Source organism: Orycteropus afer, unplaced genomic scaffold (genome assembly GCF_000298275.1).
Source record: "Orycteropus afer afer isolate SDZICR_OR568_19922 unplaced genomic scaffold, OryAfe1.0 scaffold00076, whole genome shotgun sequence".
Lineage (NCBI taxonomy): Eukaryota > Metazoa > Chordata > Mammalia > Tubulidentata > Orycteropodidae > Orycteropus > Orycteropus afer.
In genome coordinates, this window is record NW_006921663.1 from 3,142,020 (window position 1) to 3,167,274 (window position 25,255).

General features: G+C 35.9%; 1 protein-coding gene across 1 annotated transcript in view; it reads right to left on the reverse strand.

The window, feature by feature from the left end:
* The window catches only part of NAA15 (N-alpha-acetyltransferase 15, NatA auxiliary subunit), a 69,927-nt gene that overhangs the window by 25,465 nt on the left and 19,207 nt on the right, over positions 1-25,255 (reverse strand). The window contains exons 5-15 of the mRNA XM_042780989.1: positions 23,815-23,972; positions 22,591-22,725; positions 21,238-21,391; positions 16,485-16,604; positions 14,878-14,973; positions 14,618-14,724; positions 12,687-12,759; positions 9,788-9,957; positions 6,502-6,654; positions 5,990-6,118; positions 4,409-4,622 (exon numbers count right to left, since the gene is read on the reverse strand). Of these exons, the coding sequence (XP_042636923.1) occupies positions 4,409-4,622; positions 5,990-6,118; positions 6,502-6,654; positions 9,788-9,957; positions 12,687-12,759; positions 14,618-14,724; positions 14,878-14,973; positions 16,485-16,604; positions 21,238-21,391; positions 22,591-22,725; positions 23,815-23,972 (1,509 nt within the window). The remainder of the gene's footprint in view (positions 1-4,408; positions 4,623-5,989; positions 6,119-6,501; positions 6,655-9,787; positions 9,958-12,686; positions 12,760-14,617; positions 14,725-14,877; positions 14,974-16,484; positions 16,605-21,237; positions 21,392-22,590; positions 22,726-23,814; positions 23,973-25,255) is intronic.

The following is a 25,255-nucleotide window of genomic DNA, read 5'->3' on the forward strand; positions in this document are numbered from 1 at the left end:
TGAACTCCAGATGGATCAAAGACTTAAATGTGAAACCTAACAGAGTTCCTCAAGGAAAAACTGGGGGCAAATTTAGGGGCCCTAATATATGGCATAAATAGACTATCAAGCATAACTCAAAATGCACAAACAGCAGAAGAGAAACCAGATGATTGGGAACTTCTAAAAATTAAATTTTTATGTGCTTCCGAAGACTTCTCCAAAAGAGTCAAAAGATAACCTAAAAAATGCGAAAAAATATTTGGCAATGACATAACTGACAAGGGACTTATCTCTAGAATTTATAGAAAACTCCAATACCTCAATAACAAAAAGACAAATAATCCAATTAAAAAATGGGCAGAAGACATGACTAGATCAAGGAGGATATTCAGGCGGCCAACAAACATGTGAAGAAATGCTTATGATCAGTAGCTATTAGAGAGATGCAAATCAAAACAACAATGAGATACCATCCTGCTCCAGCACCAGTACCAAAGTTCAACAAGACAAAAAATAACAAATGCTGGCGAGGATGTGAAGAGACTGGGACTCTCATACACTGCTGGTGGTACTATAAAATGGTACAACCACTGTAGAAAGCAGTATGGCAATTCTTGAAAAAGTTGAAATTAGATAAACCATTTGACTTAGCCATTCCATTACTAGGTATATACCCTAAAGAAATGAGAACCATGACAAGAATAGACATATGCACACCCAAGTTTATTGCAGCACTATTTACAAGAACCAAAAGATGGAAAAAACCTAGGTGTCTATCAACTGATGAATGGATAACCAAACTATGGTACATACACACAATGGAATACGATGCAACTCTAAAGAATAACCTAGAATCTGCAGAACACTGCATAAAGTGGATGAACTTGGAGGACATTATGCTGAGTGATATAAGTCAATCACAGAAGGACAAATATTGTATTAGTCCATTACTGTAAAAGTCAAGGAAAGGTTTATATATGGAAAGAAATTTTCTTTGTTGGTTAGCAGGGGTGGGAGGGGAGGGAACACTGTTAGATAGGTAGAGATAAATATTGATTTGGGTGAAGAAAAGGGCAATGTACCAAATGTGAGTGGCACTGAGGAAGAGGAAGACATAGAGAGGTACAGACAACAAAGATGAACCCTTTTGCACATACAGTACTGTGTTGTCAGTGAAGGCAAACATGGGCATATAGGTGGATAGACGGGTGGACAGGCTGAACTATTAGATATGTCTATGAAGTGGTGAGGAGCTCTGGTAACATAGTGCCTAAGGCACTGGACTGCTAACCAGAAGGCTGGCGGTTCAAACCCACCAGCCACTCCTCGGAAGGAAGATGGGGCAATCTACTTCTATAGTCTTACTGCCTCGGCAACCCAAAGAGGGGTTGCTATAAGTTGGGTCCGACTCGATGGCACACAACAACAACATGAAGTGGTGAGTATACCCAAGACCATGTACAGGGTTGCCAGACAATGGTCCGGTAAGTGTATTTGTACGATCTGAATTCCCAGGTGTATAGCAGAGCTGATAAGGAACAAGGTTGTAGTCACTTCTTGGTCACAGCCAGCTACCCAGGGGGACCAAGTAGTTGAACCTATGGGCTTGGGACCATAGTCACAGGGGACAGACAGCAAGCTCAACTGGCATAACATACTATACAAAACATTGTTCCACCTCCTGCTTTGGCAAGTAGCGACTAGGATCTTAAAAGCTTGAAAGTGACCATCTAGATGCAATGATGGGTCTTTCCTCATCCAGAGCAAAGAATGAAGAACACCAAAGATTCATGGAAACAATTAGTCCTAATGCCTTGGTGCACCATGAGATCCGCAGCCTATATGAGTATGAGACTGGAAGAACTAGATGGTGCCCAGCTACCACTGTCAACCACTCAGAGGGGGAGCTATGTAGGAGATCCTGGATAGAGAGGGAGAACAATGTGGAAGAAAACTCAAAATCATTTGGGAAAAAAAAGTGTGTGTGGGGGGCCCAGTTTGCTGGTCTAATAGAGCCTGGTGGAACCACTGAGCCTATAGCCCTAGCTGCCCTTCAGGTCTGGAATTGAACCCACAACCTTTGGCTTGCAGCCAAGCAAAAGACAGGCATATGAGTTGAACATTAACCTGAAGTAGATACATTCCTTGGAGAGAACAATCATGGGAGAGAGAAGGGCTGTTTATGCACAGGGAGACAACTCAGGGGGCAGGAGTGCATGAAGGGATGGACACAGGGAAGAGGTAACTATGGGGAGGAAGTGGGAGGGGAGCTGTTGCATTGTGGTAAATTGTAGTCAATGTCATGAGACCAAGTGTATGTGAACTGTTGTATGGGAAGTGAATTTGCTCTGTAAATTTTCACCCAAATCAAAATAAAAAAAGATGACACACATGACCTTACTTAACTTTTTAAACAATTACTTGTGACATTTGTATAGAGAATTAATTAGAAGAGGTTCAGTAGTGGAAATAAGGAGACCTGTTTGTTAGACTAGGTTAAAAAAGGAAATGATAATGGATTTGATAAGGGGATAATAGTAAAGACAGAACATTTTGGCTGAAGAATCAACAGAACTTATTATGGATTAGATATGAGGTGAGAAGAAAGTAGAATACTCTAGGACGTTGTTTCTATTTCCTTATACAGTGCTAAGTTCAGTTTCAGGTCTGATTCATTCAGGTACAGTTGTCACACAGAAAACACTAATATATTTTTACCAAAGGAATGAATGTGCTTTAATAAATGTATTGCTCCAATACACATTTAAACTACTAAAGCACAAGCTTGTGCTCATATCTTAATTAAACATTAGGGAATCAGATTCCTAATTATTAGGGAGTTATGGTACAAGCACATCAGCTATGGGCAGTAACTAGACTATTCACTAGAGTGGGCAGAGAAGAGTAAATGAAGCAGAAAAAAATTCCACAAGTTCTATGGAAATACCATACAGACAACAAAGATGAACTCTTTTGCACATACACTACTGCATTGTCAATGATGGCAAACATTGATCTATGGGCAGATAGATGGGGGGACAGGCTGAACGATTAGGTATGTCTCTGCAGGAGGTAGTGTGCCCATGACCATGTATAGGGTTGGCAGACAAGTGTATGTGTATGTTCTGTAAGAATGTCCAAGCATATAGTAGAGCTGACAAAGGACTAGGTTGCAGTGACTTCTTGGCCACAGCCAAGGGAGCAAACAGTTGGACCTGTGGGCTCAGGACCATGGTCGTAGGGGTTATCAATCTTAACTGGCATAATATACTATACAAAAACAATGTTCCACGTCCTACTTTGGTGAGTAGCGACTGGGCTCTTAAAAGCTTGCAAGCGGCTATCTAGATACAACAATGGATCTCTTCTTGTCCAGAATAAAGAAGAATGAAGAAAACTAAAGATGCATGGAAATAATTAGTCCAAGGGACTGGTACACCAAGTGATCCTCAGCCTATATGACCATGAGACCAGAAAACTAGATGGTACCTGGCTACCACTGTCAACTCCTCAGAGGGAGATCTCCTCAGAGGGAGATCTCTGTAGGAGATCCTGGATAGAATGGCAGAACAATATGGAACAAAACTCAAAATCATCAGGTCTGCTGGTCTGATAGAGTATGGTGGATACCCCTGAGACTACGGCCCCTAGCTGCCCTTCAGGTCTGGAATTGAACCCACTCCTGTGGCTTCCAGCCTAATAAAAGACAGACATATGAGCTGAACATTTACAATAGGTAGATACACTCCTTGGGGAGATCAATCAAAGGAGAATAGAAGGGCAGTGTATACACAGGGAAACAGCTCAAGGGGCAAGGATGCATGAGAGGCAAGGACACAGAGAAGACGAAGCTATGGGGAGGAAGTGGGAAGAGAGCTGTTACACTGTGGGAAATTCCAGTCAACTTTATGAGACAAAATGTATATGAACTGCTGCTATGTGGAAGATGAGTTTGCTCTGTAAACTTTCACCCAAACCACAATAAAAACTAAAAAAAAAAAAAGACTCACCTTTTAGTAGCTTAACTACAAATTACTACAGAAAGAGAGAACTAGATAAATTAACCACCAATAATAATAATAATAATGTAGTTTCAACTTTAAGCAGAACACATACTATTTAGAGTAGTAAGCAACTTACAGTAGTGGATAAACCAGATATTAAGTGTAAAACTCACGAAATTCAAACTTTTAGATTGTAATAATCTGTATAAAGGCAATTCTTGTTTATTTTGAAAATGTGAAGGAAAGTGCAACTTTTCTTTTGTTGCTTAAGAGAGATTCATAATGACCATCATTATTTTCTAACCATATATAACATCTTCTCAAAAGGCACTCAATAATAAGCTTAGGAAAAAGATGTATTATACCGAAACAAAAACATATATACACCAGAGCAAATAATAACAAATCTTTAAATATTATACCTGTATCAGCTTCATGTTCTTTATTCTCATCTGTAAGGGGGTTGTCATGAAGCTTCAAATAGATCTCTATAGCAATTCTTGCTGCCTTGAAATAAAATGGATGCTGTCGAAGTACATCTTCTAGTTTTAATAAGTCCACATAAGATCTAAGGGTAATCTTCCTCATACAGTATGTATGAAAGTCAAACTGGTCATCAGTGATTTCTATAAAATGCTAACAAAATTATCTTTTTTTAATTACAACAATTTAATTATAGTAATTTGAATGATAGCAATGTAAAAGAACATTATAAAAAAAAAATCAAAGCCTTAGAATCACTTATCTTCTTAGCAAAAAAAGTTGGCAAAATAAAAAATGTCATCATTCAGTACAGTTTGCATGCTAAATAAGCCAATATCATTGGCCATCACCTAGCAGAGGTTAGGAGCTTAACGTAGTGCCTAAGGCATTTGACTGCTAACCAGAAGGCTGGCATTTCAAACCCACAAGCCACTCCTTGGAAGGAAGATTGGGCAATCTACTTCCATAGTGATACTGCCTCGGAAACCCAAGGAAGAGTTGCTAAGAGTAGAAATGGACTCAACGGCAGTGAGTTTAGCACAGGTTACAGCAGAGCAAACACTGAATTATTTGTTGAATGTAAAGTAGTAGAATTAAAATATATACACTTATATTTTATTTCTTTGTTAATCATACTTATATAAAGCTATCACAACAAATCAAACTTAACTTATTAGTACACATAATGGTGTGGTAGATTCATAGATTAAGCATTTGCTTTCTATATTCAGAACCACTCCCAAGGAATTATAATATGTCGTATCTGGCAAATTTTCTGAGCTACACGTATGTATATGCATGGAATGTACGGCTGATATGGGGTAGAGAAAGCAATGAGCAAGTAAGTCAAGCCATTAGCAACTTTCACATTCCAACACTAAGCTCTGATGTTCTCTACTTGTTAATATTATAAACGTGAAATTATATAAACTATGTTTCTGTTCAAAATGCAAAAATTAAAAAAAAGCCAAATGAAGACTAAGAAAACGATGATTTACAACATGAAAAATTACATATGCTATAGAAATATTGTGAAAAGGCTTCAAAGCTTACTATATGAAGAACAAACAGACATCTAGAATTACTTAATGAGCTTTGTAGTGAAGACACAGCAGCAATTTGAAAAGAAAGACTCAAAACACAATAAATACATTACCAAGACACAAAATTTCCATAGTATTCAAAATAAATACTTACAGGCAAAACAGACAATAATAGGAATTCCCCTAAGTGGTATAAATGGTTAATCACTGGAAAGGTTGGTGCTGTTGAAACCCACCCACCAGGGCACCTCAGAAAGCCTGGCAATCTGCTTCCAAAAGCCCTTGAATACCTAGGGAATGCAGTTCTACTCCCCACACATGGAGTCACCATAAGTCAGAAAACACTCGTCAGCAAATAACAACATAACAACAACGCTGAATTAAAAGAGGGAGAAGAAAAGAAACTATAGGATTTGCTTAAAACTTTCAAGGTAACAAGAGAATAAAAACAGAAACTTATATATATAAGGTACTTACTCTCTCAATCTCATGACATTTCTTAAGTGCTTCACCAAATTTACTCATTGTCTTATAAGCCTGGGCACATTCTGTCTGGAACCACATGCACTGCATTTCATTCAAATTCTCTACAGCTGATGTTCCTTCCTATACGAAAATCACATATATTCAACATGATTTCTTACCAAGTACACTATTGCACCACAGAATTTTAAGAAAAGATGGTCTACATTCTTTCAAAATCGGTTGACTACTTTTTCCTTCTTAAATTCTTAACCAATTTTTCCAAAACCATTTTGCATTTTTTTAAAAAAGCATTCTGGAAGAGGGAACAGTTAATATGGGAAAGAAATTGAAATCATATTTCTAACCACTGAAAAAAATATATACTTTTGCAAAAGATACAATAGAAGATCTACATAGTTGGGTGTAGGATCAACATAAGAAAAAGAACACTAGCACACAGCAGATATTCAGTGAACTGGCTTGTGTTCTCTTTATTTATATGTAAGAACACTAGCTATACAAACCCTTGTAAACTTTGAGCACATTTCTTCAGCTTCTTTAATCAGATTGGCTTTTAGCATATATTTTGCACACTTGGAGTTGATAAATCTGTCTGCTGTGTCCAAGGCCTGAGCCTCATCCATCCACCTTGCAGCTTCTTTAATATTCCCAGCATGCTTGCAGAGTACAAAAGTAAAACAAATTGGTAAGTATGCTAATGATATTACCAGATAGTAGGTTATTTGCTGATAAATTATTAAAAAACAAATGGAAGAAAATTATTATTTTGGCTCTTAAGATGCTAATCACATACATGCATGCATTCTACCACAACATAAATTCTGATAACAGTCCATGTAGAACCTTGTCACCTGACAGTAAAGACTTGCTTGAACTGTTTTGTCTACTGTTATATCTCCATTGCCTATACCACTACATACTCAAAAATAATTGTTGAATCAAAGAATAAATCAAAATCTTCAAACTGGTCAGAATATAGTTTAATATTAAAGATGTGAAAAGCAACTAGATGGCAAACGTTCTACTCTGGAGGAAGAAAGCACAAAAATATTATTGATTAGGACCACTAGTGGATACCTCCCTAGGCTCCTCTTTCTAACTCACTAACTAGTCTATTTGGTAAAGCCAAATTGATAAGCATAATCTGGTTCTGAAAAGTGTACTTTTCAAATTAAGTAAAATATTACTTAATTTCTTTCTTTTAAAATAAATTTATGGTTTACAACTTCTCCCACAACAACTTTGATTAACAAATTTTGTTTGTATTAAGAGATAAGCCAACTTTCAATTACTTAAAAAGTTTGAATTAGAAATACCATTTGACCCAGTGATTCCATTAGTAGGTATATATACTAAAGAACTGAGAGCCAGGACAAGAATAGATATATACACACCCATGTTCATCACAGCACTATTTACAATAGAAAAAAAAATGAAACAACCTATGTGCCCATCAACACAAAAATGGATAACCAAACTACGGTACATACATACAATGGAATACTATGCAACCCTAAAGAATAACATAGAATTTGCAAAACACTGCGTAACGTGGATGAACTTGGAAGACATTATGCCGAGTGAAATAAGTCAATCTCAGAAGGACAAAAATTGTATTAGTCCATTATTGCAAAAAGTCAACGAAAGGTTTATATATGGAAGGAAATTTTCTTTGTTGGTTACCACATGTGGGAGGGGAGGGGAGGAAATACTGTTAGATAGGTAGACAAAAGTACTGATTTGGGTGAAGAGAAGGGCACATGTGAGTGGCCAACATGGTGGCACTGAGGAAGAGGAAGACACAGACAGATGCATGGGAAGTACAGACAACAAAGATGGACCCTTTTGCACATACAGTATTTCACTGTCAGTGAAGGCAAACATGGATATACAGGTGAATAGATGGGTGCACAGGCTGAACTATTAGGTATGTCTATGCAGGTGGGGGCAGTTCTAGTAATATAGTGCCTAAGGCATTTGACTGCTAACCAGAAGGCTGGCAGTTCAAACCCACCAGCCACTCCTGGGAAGGAAGGTCGGGCAATCTACTTCCGTAGTGACACCACCTCGGAAACCCAAGCAGGGGTCGCTATGAGTTAGGTGCAACTCGAAGGCAAATGACAACAATATGCAGGGGGTAGTATGCCCATGAACATATATAGGGTTGGAAGACAATGTTCTACAAGTGTATCTGTATGTTCTGTTAGAATTCTCAAGTATATAGTTGAGCTGATAAGGGAGAAGATTTAGTCACTTTTTGGCCACAGCCAGATACCCAGAGGAAACGAATAGTTGGACCTGTGGGACCACAGTCTCAGGGGATATCAAGCTCAATTGGCATAACATACTACACAAAAACATTGTTCCACATCCTACTTTGGCAAGTAGCAACTAGGATCTTAAAAGCTTGCAAGCGGCTATCTAGATGCAACAATGGGTCTCTCCTTGTCCAGAGCAAAGAAGAATGAAGAAAACCAAAGAAACAATTAGTCCAAGCAACAGGTACACCATGTGATCCTCAGCCTATAAGACTATGAAACCAGAAGAACTAGATGGTGCCCTGTTACCACTTTGAACACCTTGGAAGGGGATCTATGTAGCAGATCCTGGATAGAGTGGGAGAACAATGTGGAACAAAACTCAATCATTAAAAAAAAAAAAGGACCACGTTTGCTGGTCTGATAGAACCTGATGAAACCCCTGAGACTATGGCCCCTAGCTGCCCCTCACATGTGGAATTGAACCCACACCTGTGGCTTCCAGTCAAACAAAAGACAGGCATATGAGCTGAACATTTACATCAGACAGATACACTGCTTGGAGAGATCAATCATGGGAGAATAAAAGGCTGTGTATGCACAGGGAGACAGCTCCAGGGGCAGGAGTGCATGGGAGGGAAGGACACAGGCAAGAGGTAACTATGGGGAAGAAGTGGGAGGGGAACTGTTGCATTGCAGGAAATTGCAGTCAACGTCATGAGACAAAGTACAAGTGAGCTACTGTACAGAAAGTTAATTTGCTCTGTAAACTTTCACCCAAATCAAAATGAAAAAAAAGAGATAAGCCAATTTTATTTTAAGATGATGCCAGGACACATGATTGGAGATTCTCAAGCAGGACCTAGTAGTTAAGGGAGCAAAAGAGATAATGTATAAAATTCACTTTGGAATCTTCACAGGTCATTTTAACATTACCATGTACTGGTATGTGATCATACTCAAATGTTAACACACATTTCAGAGCAAATATAATTAACTTTGGATTCTCTTATTACCAATAACTAAGAAAATAACCAAGTTAATGTGAAGAATATATGAGAATATATATGTGAATAATGACATATATATTTATATACATATGTACACACTTTATGAATGTATGTATGTATTTGTTGTTGTTGTTGTTATGTGCCGTCGAGTCAGCCCCGACTCATAGCGACCCTTCCTTGGGTTTCCGAGGCAGTATCACTACGAAAGTAGGATTGCTCAACCTTCCTGCCGAGGAGTGGCTGGTGGGTTTGAACCGCCAGCCTTCTGGTTAGCAGTCAAGTGCTTTTAGCCACTATGCTACCAGAGCTCCTATGTATGTATATGTATGTGTATAAATGATCAAATAACCATAAGTCTAAAGTCTAAAAAGTAATTAAACTAAAGATAAATATGCTATACTTGTTACCTATGTTTTTGAGTCATCAAATATGTCATTTTATACATTTACAATTCATAAAATATAAAAATATTTTATGACAAGTCTCATTACCTTATTCAAAAGTAGGGGAAAGAATTTTACCTTATAGATTTTAGCTTTCACAAGAAACAGTTCTATCAACGTAGGTGTACTTTCAATAGCTGTGTTTATGTATTCCAGAGCGATAGATGGCTGACCAATTCTGTCATAATGTTGTGCCAAGTAGTACTGAACCCAAAGTAATGTGGTTGGTGGCTCCTCTTTTCCATCATCTTAAAGTGGGGAGAGGGGAGATAGGAGGAGAGAAGATTAGGCATCACATATGGTACAAGAATTTCACCTCAAAATGGTCTCATCTTTATTAATTCAGTAAAATAGTTCAAAGCACGTCATTTATGTATCTAGCTATAAAACTGCCCCTAAGTTTGTGAGATCTTTGGAAAGGAGTGTATTTTCAGTTCTGTATCTTTACAGCCTTTCATATAGTATGGACTTTAATAAATATGGCAGATAGATGAGACAAAATACTATTAATTACGTAAAAAGAAACCTGAAAGGGTTAAGGGGACACAAGCTAAACTAGAACTAGAAATGTATTCATCAAGATTTATGGTAAGAGGAAAAAAAAATTTTTTTTAAGCCCTGACTGCTCAATTGGGTTTCTAGCTAATGTACTATAAGTAAATATGTTTGTGATGTAGATAATGCGAATTTTGGGAATTCGAATATTCTTAATAGATTTTTAGTATGTTGGAATATGCACAGATGTGTAATTTTGCAGAATAAAAACTGTAACAAAAAATGTGATAACAAGTATGGGTGCTTAGTCTATATTTCAGTTCATGGTTTATTTTTAGTATACTCACACAAAAAACATGTAAGTTAAAACTACAACTTACACATTAAAAAACAGTGTTTTCATACAAATTTCTGAAATCTGACAAAAGTTATTCGCTTTCAAAGAAAGCAATGGATTGCTCATTTTTAGCCTAGTAAAAGAACAGCTCAGTGGACAAACAATAGGAGTGGAACTCACCAGCTCCCAATCTGACAAATCTGCAACTAAAGTACTGCATATTCTTGGGCATGTCATTGAACCTCTTCCACATTTGTAAAATGTGTAGAAAAAGGTTGATAATCAAAGGAACATCAAGATGATTAACCAATGAAACCATGGCAACACCTTTTAAAAATACTAATAATTAATCTGAGACCTAGAAACAACGATCCAATACCAGTAAGCATTCAAGGATCTATGCTGGCCTTTCCCACTGTAAGAAACAGGGCCCCTTAAGAAAACAACTGATTCTTAGTCTGTGGTGGGCAATATGCAAGATGAACTATAGTATCTCCTACCAAACAAGAAGAAAGCTATTAACTATTACCATGGTGTGTGAAGGATTGGGACCATTTGAAGCTATAATGATTTAAAACACCAACTATGTTTAAACTTATGAATTTATAATACTTCAAAAATATGTATCTCATCATTGTTGAATGACATTACTGCACCAATTATTTTGAAAACTGATGAAGAAAAAAAGGGGAGGAAGTGGGAAGAAAAATCAGCATTTATATCTTGCTCTTCCTATATAAGCTAAAATACTGTGGAGCCAATATGAAAGTTTCTCTTTCAAAGTAAAGAATGAATGATAGAATATCACTAGTTTGTAATTCCTAACAACTGCAAGAGAAGGAACAAAGACTATATGCCTCCTGATACAGAATACACTACTATCTGTGTATCTTGCTCACATCTCTTATGTAGAAAAAGTAAAACAAATAAAATTGAATGAGTTCTGTCCAATAAAAGTTTCTGCAATGACGGAAATGTCTTCTATCCTGTCCAACAAAGGCACTAGCCATTTGTGGCGAATGAGCAGCAATTAAAATGTGGCTACAACTAAGGAAGTGAATTTTTAATTTTACTTAATTTGAATTAATTTTAATCATCACACATGGGCAATGGCTACTGTAATGGACAGCACAACTCTAGATCCAACTATCAATTTACAGAGGAAATTCAGAGAACAGAGAAACAACATATTAAAACACCATGGGGATGCATCCAACAAACCCTAGACTCTGGAAAAATCAAGGAAAAAAATATTTTCTTAAACAAGTAAATTGCAGGAAAAAAAAGAGATGGAGAAGAAACCTATGAATTAAAAGTGACTGATATTAACCAATATCAAAGCATAATTGTCACCTGATTAAAACAAACCACCTCAAAAACAAAGAATGGAAAAAAAACTTGACATTTCTAAGACAACTGGAAATAAGAACATGGACTGTTGTCGTTTTATACCATTGAGTCAATTCTGAGTCTTAACAACACCTTGTGACAGAGGAGAACTATCTTAGTGTTTTCTTGGCTGTAATCTTTACGAAAGCAGATTGACAGATTTTTTTCCCATGGAGCCACTGGGTGGGTTCAAACTGCCACCCTTTTGGTGAGCAGCTGAATGTTTTAACTACTCTATCACCAAAGATCCTCAAACAAGGGCTAAATATTTGATATTAAGAAAGTAATTAATTTTCAGATGTGTATAATGTTATTACGGTTCTTTTAAGTTAAGTCCTTATCTTTCAGACATACTGAAATTTCATGGATGAAATAAATTGGTGTTTGGGATTTGCTTCAGAATAATATGGGAGCAGGGGGAAGTAGGTGAAGATATGAGGGAAGTAATTTTGACCATGAATAAAAATTATGGAAGCTAGATGCTAAGTAAATGGGAGAGCGTTACACTGTTGCATCTAGTTTCGTAGATGTTTTAAATTTTACATAATTTTCCCCCCAAAAAAAGTCATGTGACTCTTAGAATCAATAGCTTCATATAATATGCATATTAATAGATCTTTCATCTTAAAGGAAAAAAAGTTTTTAACACTCAATGCTTACCCAAATAAATTAATAATACTGACCAGCTGGTTAAGAATTTTATAATGTACTAAAATTTTCTCAAGGTGTTTAAAAACATAAAACCTGAGCACTTACCATTGGGGTTAAACAACCGGCAGCTTTTTAGAGACGTTTCATAACCTACTACTAATTCTTCTATGATTGCCACCTAGAGTACAAACACACAAGCACACCTTAATTTTTTTTTTAAAAAAAGCTGCTATTGTGCAAAATGTGTTATACATTATTAAAGGCCTAAATAAATATTCCAGCAGCCAGTTACATCCACATACATAACAGACACACACACACACACACACACACACACACACACCTATAATCTCTTAACCTCTGAATAAAAATTTAAAAGTAATCAAATGAATCATACATTTGTATAAGAGTGTATTAAGACATAATTTGCTAAGAACTTCTTGGTAAACTTCTTTTCTCTGTTGGGAAATAAAGTACCAAGCTGAACCAAGGATCAAGAAAAAGAGAGGCAATGATATGAATGATTTATATCCTGGTTCATTTTTAATCTCCATTCACATAAACAACACCCAGAGTTAATATTTGCTCTTCAAGAATCCAGAATTAAATGCTATGCTCAAAGAGAAATCTCACAAGGAGATGATAAGAATCAACTCCTAATTTCAAAATGCAGGGGAAAACATCAGTGAAGCTGCAACACAGAACAGTGGGTGCTTTTATGAGATCCAGGAGAATGTATGGCCATTCAGGTTTTGGTTTCTCTTGAGTTCTGACTGCACTATTGCTCTTAACTTCAGGAAAGATCTGTGAATATTTTTTTATTTTTTCCATTCCTTGTTTAATCCAGCCACAATGGATTTGTGTGACTACAGAAGCTCTCTTAAATAACCTCAATTTAACTGACTCAACAGATCAATACCAGCTCTCTTGATTACCTCAGTAAACTGCGAGGACTGAATGGTCGCAGCTAGGTTACTCTGGTGTGCCCATGTTCTTCTGCTCCCACAAGTTGAACTATATGCTTACTAAGAGTCACTTTTGTTTTCTTAAACCTGTTTGAATCAGTTGCATTTATTATCAAAATTGCATAATTTAAATTCAATGTCAATTTAAGAAATGAGAACAAAAGGAAAACACTGTTTCTCTAAGTTGAATATCATGAAGAGACTCAAAGATAAAATAGGTATTTAGCCAATTTAGGTATAAATGAGACAATCATAAATAAAGGGGAAAATCATAAAAATGTAGGATTCTATTATGCCAAGACTGCATCACAAGACTCTCAGTCCTCACTCTACCAACACCGGAAACAACCAATCACATTTTATGCAGTAATTTATACACAGAAAAAGAATGTGAAACAACAATCAATAAAGTCCCTATTTTGGGCCTTTCATCAAGACTGGCAAAAAAATACACATTGTGCTTTAGGCTAAAATGTTTAGCATGTTCAATTTGTTGCATCTTTATTCTTCACTGCAACTCGTTTTTTTAAAAAACTAACCTATGTATCTTGATATACAGGTTGTACCACTATATTTGCACACAAAATAATCTAAGTTATATAGTAAACAAGCATTGCATTATTAGAACACATAGCTGAAAGAGTAAGTCGACTTACTGGGACAGCAAACAAACTCTTCTGACAAAATTTTTCTTCTACCAAATAAAAAAGGAGAAAGATTACTAAACTAAAACTTGGTCTTAAAAAAAAATCACTTCTGACTTTCACCATGAGCAGGGGTTAAAGAAAATGTTGGAGAAATCACTAGCTTATCAACCTTTCATACCTATGCGGATTCACTGAATACAGAGCAGAAACAAGAGACAGAGAAAACCAATAAGCAATACATTATTGAGCTAAAGAGAAAGGAATGAAAAAAAGGCATAGAAGCATTGAAATGGCAAGCTAGGCAGATTTTGTGATACCAGATTCACAAAATGTTTATTATTCTGTGCAGAAAATCAAGAATCAATGATTCCAAATACTGAGCAAAGAAATGATGGTCAAAAGAAAACATGAGCTTTTGCTTTACCTTTTCTTTATCTTTGTATAATGATCTCAAAGTATTGAAGACTGGTGGACAACCTTTGCTGAAATTCATCCTTAGGAACTTATCCAAACACTCCTTAAACTTCTCACCTTGGGAAAAAAAAAATCCTATTGGCTTACACTTGCCCAGATAACTCTACCAATGTACACTTTAATACCAGTATGCATACTCACATATTTAAAACCAAGGAAAGAAACTTTAAACCATAACATTTCCATTCCTTTACAGTTATTCTCACTCACCGGATAAAAAGTTTAATGGCAGTCTTCTTGGCACCAGTCCCCTAGGATATTTAGTCCAGGCCTCCTCATAAATTTTTAGCCTTTCTAACATATTAGCTGCATACAAAGAAAAAATGTTTGTACATAAATTACGAACTGTATGTTTTCCTAGCAAACTACACACTTCTCCATGTATATTAAAATTTACTCTCTTAAACAGAAAATTTGAAGATGGGAAAAAATTATCTGTCATCTTTCCACTCAAACAGCAAAAAAAATTACTTGAGACTAATGGGCCTGTTCAGACAAGTGGACCATATTCTGGGGGAAAGGAGGAGAGGTGGAGTGTCTCTGAACAAAAATTCTCGAGAGTGATACAAATTTAGCTCCTCTAGTAAATTTGCTCTGTAAATTTTCACCCAAATCACAATAAAAAAAAAAGAAAAAAATTAGTTCCTCTTCCCATATAGGAACAAGGCTGTGCCTGACTAAATTTGTAAGCCCCTAGTAGGCCACACAGCCACAGCTTACCACATAAGTTATGTTGCTTCTTTCTTTCAGGAAGACACATTCATTTCTGTTGGTGGATATTTCCCTTTCATGTTTTTAAGTAACTATGCATTTGTTTTCTTTAAAGTTGTTTTTTTAATTTTTTTTTTCCAACCATTCCTATGAATTTGTAATAGAAGAGATTTCAGAATGTGTTTGGTCTACTGTATCGAATGCCAAGTCTGCAAATGTACTTTAGTATTCAGATTTTGAAACAATCCTTAACCACTATGTTTCCAGTTGTGTTTTTCAATGAGCTAACATAATATATATTTACAACCACAGTAAGACACCACTTTATGTCCACTAGGGCAGCTATTATCAAGAAAACGGAAAATAACAAGTGTTGGCAGAGAAACTGGAACCTTTATGCATTGCTGGCAGGAATGTAAAATGGTGCAGCCACTATGCAAAACAGTTTGGTGATCCTTCAAAAAGTTAAACACAGAGTTGTTATGTGATCCAGCCATTCTACTCCTAGGTATACAACCAAAAGAATTGAAAACAGGGTCTCAAACATATTGGTACACGAATGCTTTGACAGAAGCATTATTCATAATAGCCGAAAGGTGGAAACAACCCAAGCTTGCATCAAAAGATTGGATAAACAAAATGTGGCATATATAGAAAATAAAATATTATTCGGCTATAAAGGAAAATGAAGCTCTAATATATACTACAACATGAATAAACCTTAAAATCATTAAATTAAATGATATAAACCAGACACAAAAAGGCAAATATTGTATGATTCTACTTATTTTTAAAATATCTGTAATCGTATGAATAGGCAAATTCATAGAGACAGAAAGTAGACTACTTCCAGAGGTTGAGTGGAAGGGAAAATGGGGAGCTATAGCTTAATGGGTACAGAGTTTCTGTTTGGAGTGATGAAAAAGTTTTGGAGATAGTGGTGATGAATGCACAACATTGTGAATGTAATTAATTTCAGAATTACACATTTTAAAACGGCAAGCTTTGTTATGTATTTTATAATAAAATTAAAAATACACACATACACATGCACATATACAAAAGAGGCAACCAAAACTTAGAAAATAAGTCTTAAACAACATTACCTGGCTTGAGTGCATTTTCCAAGCCTTTATAATAAGCCCAGTTCTCAGGATTTCTCTCTTGTAATCCTCTATAAACATCAGCAGCATCTTCCAAACGACATAATTGCAACAGAAGTTCTCCTGATGAAAAAAATAAACTAAATATGTGAGAAAAGAAAAAATCTTCTAACTGTAATTTTAACTTTTCCTCAAGTTGTCTCTTATAATCTCATTATAAATCAAGGTTGGGAAGTAAATCGATTTGGTATTCTTCTGCATTCCCAATTCCCTTCAAGACTACTCTTTGCCACGTATCTTTACTGTCCCCACCACTTTTGAAGTTCACATTATTTATAAATTCCATCTTCTTATTTATTTCATTAACTGTCCAACTTTCCCACAATGATTGTGCATACTGACACCAAGTTATTATCTGTTGTTGTTGTTATGTGCCTTCCAGTCAATTCCTACTCATAGTGACCCTATAGGACAGAGGAGAAACTACTCCATAGAATTTCCTAAGCTGTAGATCTTTACAGGAACAGACTGCTAGGTCTTTTTTCCCCACGAGATGCTGGGTAGTTTGAACTGCTGACATTCTGTTTAGCACCCAAGAACTTAACTAGGGTTCCTAAGCATCACGTAGTCCTCAATTATTCCTGCCATATTTGGACAACTTCAACATCCAAATTAATGACCCAATCCAATATCCTAACCTAGGATTCCTTCATTAACTACAATTTGATTCTGCTACAACAGTTGATACTTATAGCCACATTTATGAGCACATAGTCTCCATCTCTTCCAACTATCAGACAGGGATTTTGCTTTAACCTTAACTGTTCTCTCTTCTCTCACTAATTCCACCCTTCAACTTCAGATAAAAATGCCATTACCTTTTCTTCTGACCTATCAGCAGCTCGTAGACTCTCCGCTTGCCTTTCTTGGATTCCATGATCAATTAAATCACTAAATGACATTAGCAGCCCTAGGTATTAAAATCAATCTCAAAACCTAGGCTCCCATGTTTGCTTTAACAATTTCAAAGCACAGATCATACCAATTGCTTGTTTCCTCCATACCTTCTCATGAAATTTAAGAGAATCAGATGAATGGACAAGGGACAGTGGTTTCACTAGAAATATGTGAGCTCCAAATTCTCATAGGCTTCAAACACGGTTCAGGAATCCTTTTCCATATCCTTAAAAGGCATCCACTCACCAAACGTTTTCAAAGCACTATCTAGTCCTTACATCCTTAATTCCCATCAGATAAAAACAGACCTAGTGTGTGCTTATTCAAGTGTCAGTGACTGTTTCAAATACATTAACTAATTCAATTCTCACAACTCCACACAACAGGTTACTATTATATTTCTCATTTTAAAACAGAGAACTTTAGTAAAGTTGTACGGCCTCTCTCAGAGAGTGTTGGAGTTAGGATATGAAACCAAGTAATGTGGATAAAAGACCCCATATTTTCAACTCTGCCAGTGGTTCTCAACTGGGGGCAATTTTGCAGGATCTGGAAACAATTCTGGTTGTCACAACTTAGGGAGGGGAGGAGAACAGAGGCAACAGATGACTTAATGGCATCCAATGGCAGAGGTTAGGGATGCTGCTAAACATCCTACAATATACAAATGATACCTAACAAAACCAAAAACACACTGCTGTCGAGTCAGACTCAATTCATAGTCGACCCCTCCGTGAGTTTCCAAGGCAGTATCACTACAGAAGTAGATTCCCCAACTTTCCTTCTGAAGAGTGGCTGGTGGGTTTGAACCGCCTTCTGATTAGCAGTCAACTGCCTTAAGCACTACGCCACCCCCAAAATAAAGAATTGCATGACCCAAATTGTCAAGCACGCTGCGTTTCAGAGAGTCTGCTCCATACTGACCAAAGTCTATTTCACTGAGAACATTTCAAAAATTCTACAACTTCTCTTCTATACTACAACCATTCTCATTTCCTTCCCTTAATCTATCATCATTGTGTGGTAGGACTTGGTGGTTTACAAATTAACAATGGAACATACTGCCTAACTTGCCCAATGACCCACCCCAGGAAGCTCCCAAGCAATCCTGACTATCATAGTCTCTCCTCACTACCACCAGCAACAATGCCTTTATTTCTGGAGTTCCCAAAGATTGATTTTAACTCTCAAATCTGTCCTGTCTCTTTATATACCTTGTCCTCAACATCATATACATTGCAGGCACTTAATGAATGTTTTTTGGAATGAGTTGGTGCCCTTGCTTCCTATGAAAAAAACGGAAACATAAGAGAACTGCAAATACTCATTATATCTACACACCTATTAACCATCTCTTAATATTGTGGATGAGCTACTCATGTTCTTATCTAAGACCAATCCTTATTTTAACTAGATTGCATTCCCTCTATTATGTCTAATATTCTATTTCCACTGGATCATTTATTTCACAATCAGCACAAACATATCCTGTAAAAAAGTTCTTTTGATCTCACATCCACTTCATCTACCATTCTATTTCTGTTTCCCATTACAGGAAAATGCCTTGAATGAACCTTTATGCTTACTATTTTCAATTTCTTTACTCTCACTCTCAGTTAAACCTACATGATGTGGATTTTCACCACCCTGCTTCCAAATGCTCATAAAATGCTTTTGTTATGGTAATCAATGATTGTTGTTGTTAGGTGCTAAAGAGTCAGACATGACTCATAGTGACCCCTCCTTGGGTTTCCGAGGCAGTATCACTATGAAGTAGATTGCCCAACCTTCCTTCTGAGGAGTGGCTGGTGGGTTTGAACCTCCGGCCTTCTGGTGAGCAGTCAAGTGCCTCACTACACTACCAGAGCTCCTAATCAATGATTATCAAATTGCTAAAATCCATTGGTCAATTCTAAAGCCTCATCTAACTTGACCTATTTGCCATTCTTTTTTACTAATAATGTACACAAGAGTACTTTGAAAATTGTCATGTATGTCCCTAGTCATATAGCTATAGCCAGTGAAGAACCCCACATTAGTTTTTGCCAGTTTTGTGATTTTTCCATTAAGTTAGAAAACTCTTCCTTTATTACTAAAGGTAATGACAGAAGATGTCTGGAACCTACAGTTCACAACTGAGCTCCTGGAACTCTGGACTTCCAGGTTTTCTTGCCAGTTGCTTTATCCTCTGCTGGTAATTTATTTGGCAAATAATGGCTGATATCCACTAGGCACACAGATACAACACTTTTCTAGTGTTCCATTTCAAGGGGAGCCAAAGGAATTTGTAACCCACAAACTTCAGCTTCCTGGGTCAGCAAGTGGAAAATAACATTTAAGATGGAAATCTTAGAAATTACTTTTCTTATGTTCTACAACCTACTTTGGTGAGTAATAATTGGGATCTTAATAGCTTGTGAGTGACTACCTAAGGTGCAATTATTGGTTTCTCCCCATCTGGTGCAAAGAAGAGTGAAAAAAAGTCAAAGATGCAAGGAACTAATTACTCCAAAGGACTAATGGAGCACTCAAAGCCCAGCCTCCACAATCTCAGACCAGAAGAACTAGATGGTGCCCGGCTATCACTGCTGAACATTTTGAAAGTGATCACAGTAAGAGGTCCCAGATAGAGCGGGAGAAAAATGTGAAACAAAACTGAAAATCATAAAAAAGACCAGGCTTACTGGTCTGATGAAGACTGGTGGAACTCCCAAGACTATGCCCTTGGACTCTCTTCAATAGGAACTGAACTTAGTCCTATGACTCAACAATCAGCCAAATGAAGATAGACCCATAAAGCGAACAATAATATCAGGAGGGTGTGCATTCATTAGAACAACAAGCATATGAGATCAGAAGATAGCATTTTCCCAGGGAGAGCTAGGAAGGTGGGAAGGAATGGGAAGCTGAAGAGAATAGAAGTGTGAGGAATGCTATTACAATGTGTAGACCGCAGTAAATGTCACGAAACAACATGCATATGGATTATTGAATGGAAAACCAATGTGCTATCTGTAGACTTTCACCCAAATCACAACTGAAAACAAGTCATATAAAAACAAACACCTTGTCTTTCCAATTATTTGGTATCCTTTCATTTTTTTATCAACCACCTCCTCAGCTTTTAAAACAATTATGGGCTCCATTTCATCAGTTCTCTAGTAAATGGCAGTACTGGATCCATTTATTTCAGGATCTACCCCTCCTATCTAAGCTCACATACATAAACTCAACATTCTGGTTTCCTTTCCTTTCCTTCCAGAATTCATTTTCTTTAATGAACATTCAGATAAAACTATAAAAGATATCTTAGGAAAGATACCTTAGGAATGTCCTATTACTGTATTTTAGTAAAGGTTGATTAATATATATTACTGACAAGAAAATCTTGCTTACAAACAATTAACATGTCATTTTTTAAAAATTTAACCATCTTATAAAATTAAAACAACTGCTTCCTTCGTTTTCATCAAATATTATAGCTTCAGATCTATGATACTTCATCTAAAGGTAGACTGTTGGACTGAGTCACTTCATTCAACAATTTTTTTATTGTTTACAATTATCTTCTCCTATATCAACAAGTCAAAACTGACACGACAGCAACTAACACATGCACAATATCCATTTTTTAAATGTGTATTTTCTCACATTACAAATTACTTGAAGTGCATGAGTTAATAAATTTTTATCTTCAAAAAACTATTACATGAAACTGACAGGTACAACTAGATGATTTTTCAGCCTTTCTCTTTGTCATAATTAAATACTAAAATAAGTGGCATTCTTAATAAATTACCTTTGGTTTCTTCTACAGCAAGTTTATCACAAATTTGTTTTTCATAGGTACAAAGATGTTCCAGGGCTTCTCTATAAAGGCCTGCTTCCCGAAGAACTTGATTCTGATATAAAAGGAGTTCACTATATTCATAATCCACTTTATCAGGGGATGTCTGTATATAGGGATATAAGGAATATTATATGTAAGAATTTTATTTTCATATTAGAAAATTATTTACAATCTCAAAAATATACAAGAAGTTAAAGGATCTTATTGGATTGATAAAACAAATTTAAAAAGAAAAATTCTAAACTTCTATGGAGCAATAAAGTAAATAATGATAATATCAGGTTATAAGCTGGTGAATGAAGTAAGAATTCATAAATCACTGCATATACTAAATAAGTGGAGGGTAAGGGAAATGTTTCCAAATAATATATCTAGAAGGAACAGAGTTAGGAAATCACCATTTTACAACTACCTTAGAAATAACTGATAAAGGCAAGAACCATAATCAATAAACACTAAAACTAGTGGTGAAAATTTGATCAGAAGCAGCCTATTCATAGTCAAAAGTTATCTCCCTTCAAATTGCTATTAAATAGAAAGAGAATTTATAGGTAAGAAACCTAGCAGACACTGTCTTAACAAAGTGATTACATGGCATAAACAGACATTATGTGCCTCTAGATATGATGAACTAAGAAAGGCCCAATATCACTTCTGTGGTTGCCTGCCAACAATGTAAAACTGTATCTAATAATAAGGAAACATCATACAAATCCAAATTGAGGGACATACTGTAAAAGCACTGCTTTGTAATCTTCAAAGATATCAATATCATGAGATGCAAAAAACTCTTAAAAACTGTTTGAGATCAAAAGAGACTGAAAAGAAATGATAATTAAATGGAAGGTATGATTCAAAACTGCATCCTAAAATGGAAAAAAAAAAAATTCTAGGCAGGATATAATTAGAACAATTCATAAATTCTGAATATGGATTGTGAATTCAATAATAGTCTACCAATGTTTAATTTTCTGACTTTTGATAATTATACTCTTTACAGCATTGACACAACTATAAAGTTACTCTTAGGAAACTGAAGCACTTGGGGTAAAACAGCATGATGTATGCAATTAATCTCATACATCTCAGGAAGAAAATTTACATAGATAAATTATAAAGGAAATGTGACCAATTGGCAATTGGTTATTTTGGTGAACTTCTACATATGGTGTTCTTTGTACTTTTCTTGCAAGTTTTAAGTTTGAAACTGATTCAAAATAAAAAATTAACAAGTGTTTGTACACACCTCTTTCTACTAGTTTACTTAGATTCAAATCTATTAAAATAGCTTCTGGATATTACCTGTTGTGTTTTCCTAAATTCTTCCAAAATTTTTGCTGCCATTTCATAATCTTCTAATAAATGATAAGCAATAGCATAGCCAATCCATGATGCTCTCTGTGCAGGTCGAAGCTGAAGTAATTGGTATCTCGTTTCCTTTAAGGAAAATAACATTTTTTCTTAAGTTTACAATTAAAGTAAATACTCTTAAAAAAGGTCACAGTAATTTATCCTACAACATTAAACACTTTTTAACACAATGCCCTGGATAGAAAAAAGCTTCAAAATAACGATATTGTGTCACTTTGTAGAGCAAAAGAAGCATTTGTAAGTACAATGAAGCCTCCAAGTTAATCTTATTATGTGTTTAAAAGCTTAAAATATCCTCCTTTATTTCCTGACATATTTGCTCCAAGAGACAGGATGGAAAACATTGAGGGGGAGGGGAAATTACTAAAAAATTCTCCAAAAACAGAAAGAGTGCCCAACTACTGAGTTAACATATAGAACAAACAATTCAGCATGTACTACACAGAAAAAAAGAATATGAAAAAAAAGAAGGGACTAAATAGATTCAACACTGATTTAAGGGTGAAAAATGAAGCTACATAGACTTAGAAACATCAGTCTAAATGAACACATAAAAAGAAAACAGTAATATATACTTCCCAGAAAAATATAGGAAGTATAAAGATTTATTTACATTAAATATCAGACAACAATAACTATTTGGAGTATTAATGCTAATTTTCACTTAAGTTAGTAAATGCTAATTTTTACTAAATATAGTGATCTATATTTCCCTCACAGTAGCTCTGGTAGCGTAGTGCCTAAGGCACCTGCTAACCAGAAGGCTGGCAGTTCAAACCCACCAGTCACTCTTCGGAAGGAAGGTTGGGCAATCTACTTCCATAGTGATATTGACTCAGAAACCCAAGGAGGGGTTGCTATGAGTCGGATCTGACTCGACAGCACATAACAACAACAACAACACATAGTAAAATAATTTTCCTCACATAGTAAAATAATTTCCCTCACATAGTAAAACAATTTCCCTCACACAGTAAAATAATTTATTTTTAAAATCTCAACAATTCTCATCATAAACAGAATCACTATGGTGGGGGGACATTCAATTACATTTTTTTAAAAAACACAAAATTTATTTTATCATGAGGTACTCAAAACGTTCTAAGTTTTATGATATTTTCCCCTTAGAAACAAAAAGTTCTCTATTTTACTTACCCTGTAACCCTCAAGATCTCGCATCTGAATCTGTAGTAAAGAAAGGTCCCTTAAGATTTGAAGATTGTCTTTATCCCATTTTAGCGCATTTCTGTAACACTTAATGGCTTCATCATACTTCTTATCTGATCTTTGGAGAAGGCCATAAACATGCCAACCTAAAAGATTTAGTTAAGGATATAACTTACGAGTCAAAAACTAATATTCCAAATGATCTCCCAGGAAACTCTGAGAACTACAGCTATTTATAACAATATGAGTTATTTTTTTTTAAAAAAAGGAATATACGTAAAGATGGAAGGCAGTTTAGTACAGGTGAAGAGAGCACAAGTTTTGGAGCCTGGGTAAATTGACCTTGAACAAGTTTTCTCATTTATAAAATGGAAACAGAAATCATATCTATATAGCATAGCATAGTAGTGAGGACTAAATGGGATAGCATATATAAAGTGCTCAATGGCCAGCACAAAGTAAAGGCCCAATGAGCGTTAGGAATTATCTTCATTATTATAAGAAAAGGAAATAGAACTCTATGACATATAATTACATAAAATCAGTGTGAATTTTAACTAATAAGATCCTTAAAACAGCCCTTACTAAAACTCACTGCCATGGAGTCGTTTCCAACTTACAGTAAACCCTTCTTGGGTTTCCAAGGCAATATACCTATGGAAGTAGATTGCCCAGTCTTCCGAGGAGTAGCTGGTTGGGTCTGAACCGCCAGCCTTCTGGTTAGCAGTCAAATGCCTTAGGCACTACACCACCATAGCTCCTAGAACAGCCCTTACTGTGGTACAAAATTCCTGAAAATTAATGATATACAAAATAAAAATATTCATGTACTTAACAAGTAATATTATTAAGAATTCTTAATTAGGCTGTAGGTGACCGAAATAGGGAGTCTCCTACTTCTAAGATGTTAAAGTCTTTGGGAAAAAAAAAAAAAAAGTCGAAGTCTAATAAGGTGCACATGTAAGTAAGCAAGATACTGTATTTTTTTTTTTTTAAATGCTATAAAGGGGAAAATATGCAAGTAATTCCACTGTTCTAATACAAGTCCAGTATAGGACCTCTGGTGGCATAGTCCCTAAGGCATTTGACTGCTAACCATAAGGATGGTGGTTCAAACCCACCAGCTACTCCTCAGAGGCAAGACTGGGCAATCTACTTCCGTATAGATATTGCCTCAGAAACCCAAGGAGGGGTTGCTATGAGTTGGATCCAAATTAATGGCTGTGAGTTTGGTGTTTTTTTTTTTTTAATATGTCAGACAGTGTTTCACTGCTATTCGTAAGGTTTTCACTGGTCAATTCTTTGAGAACTGGCTGGCCCCTTCCTTCTTCCAAATCATTAACAAACTGTGATATGCAGACAACACAACCTTCGTTGCTTAAAGTGAAGATGACTTGAAACATTTACTGATGAAAATTAAAGACTAGCA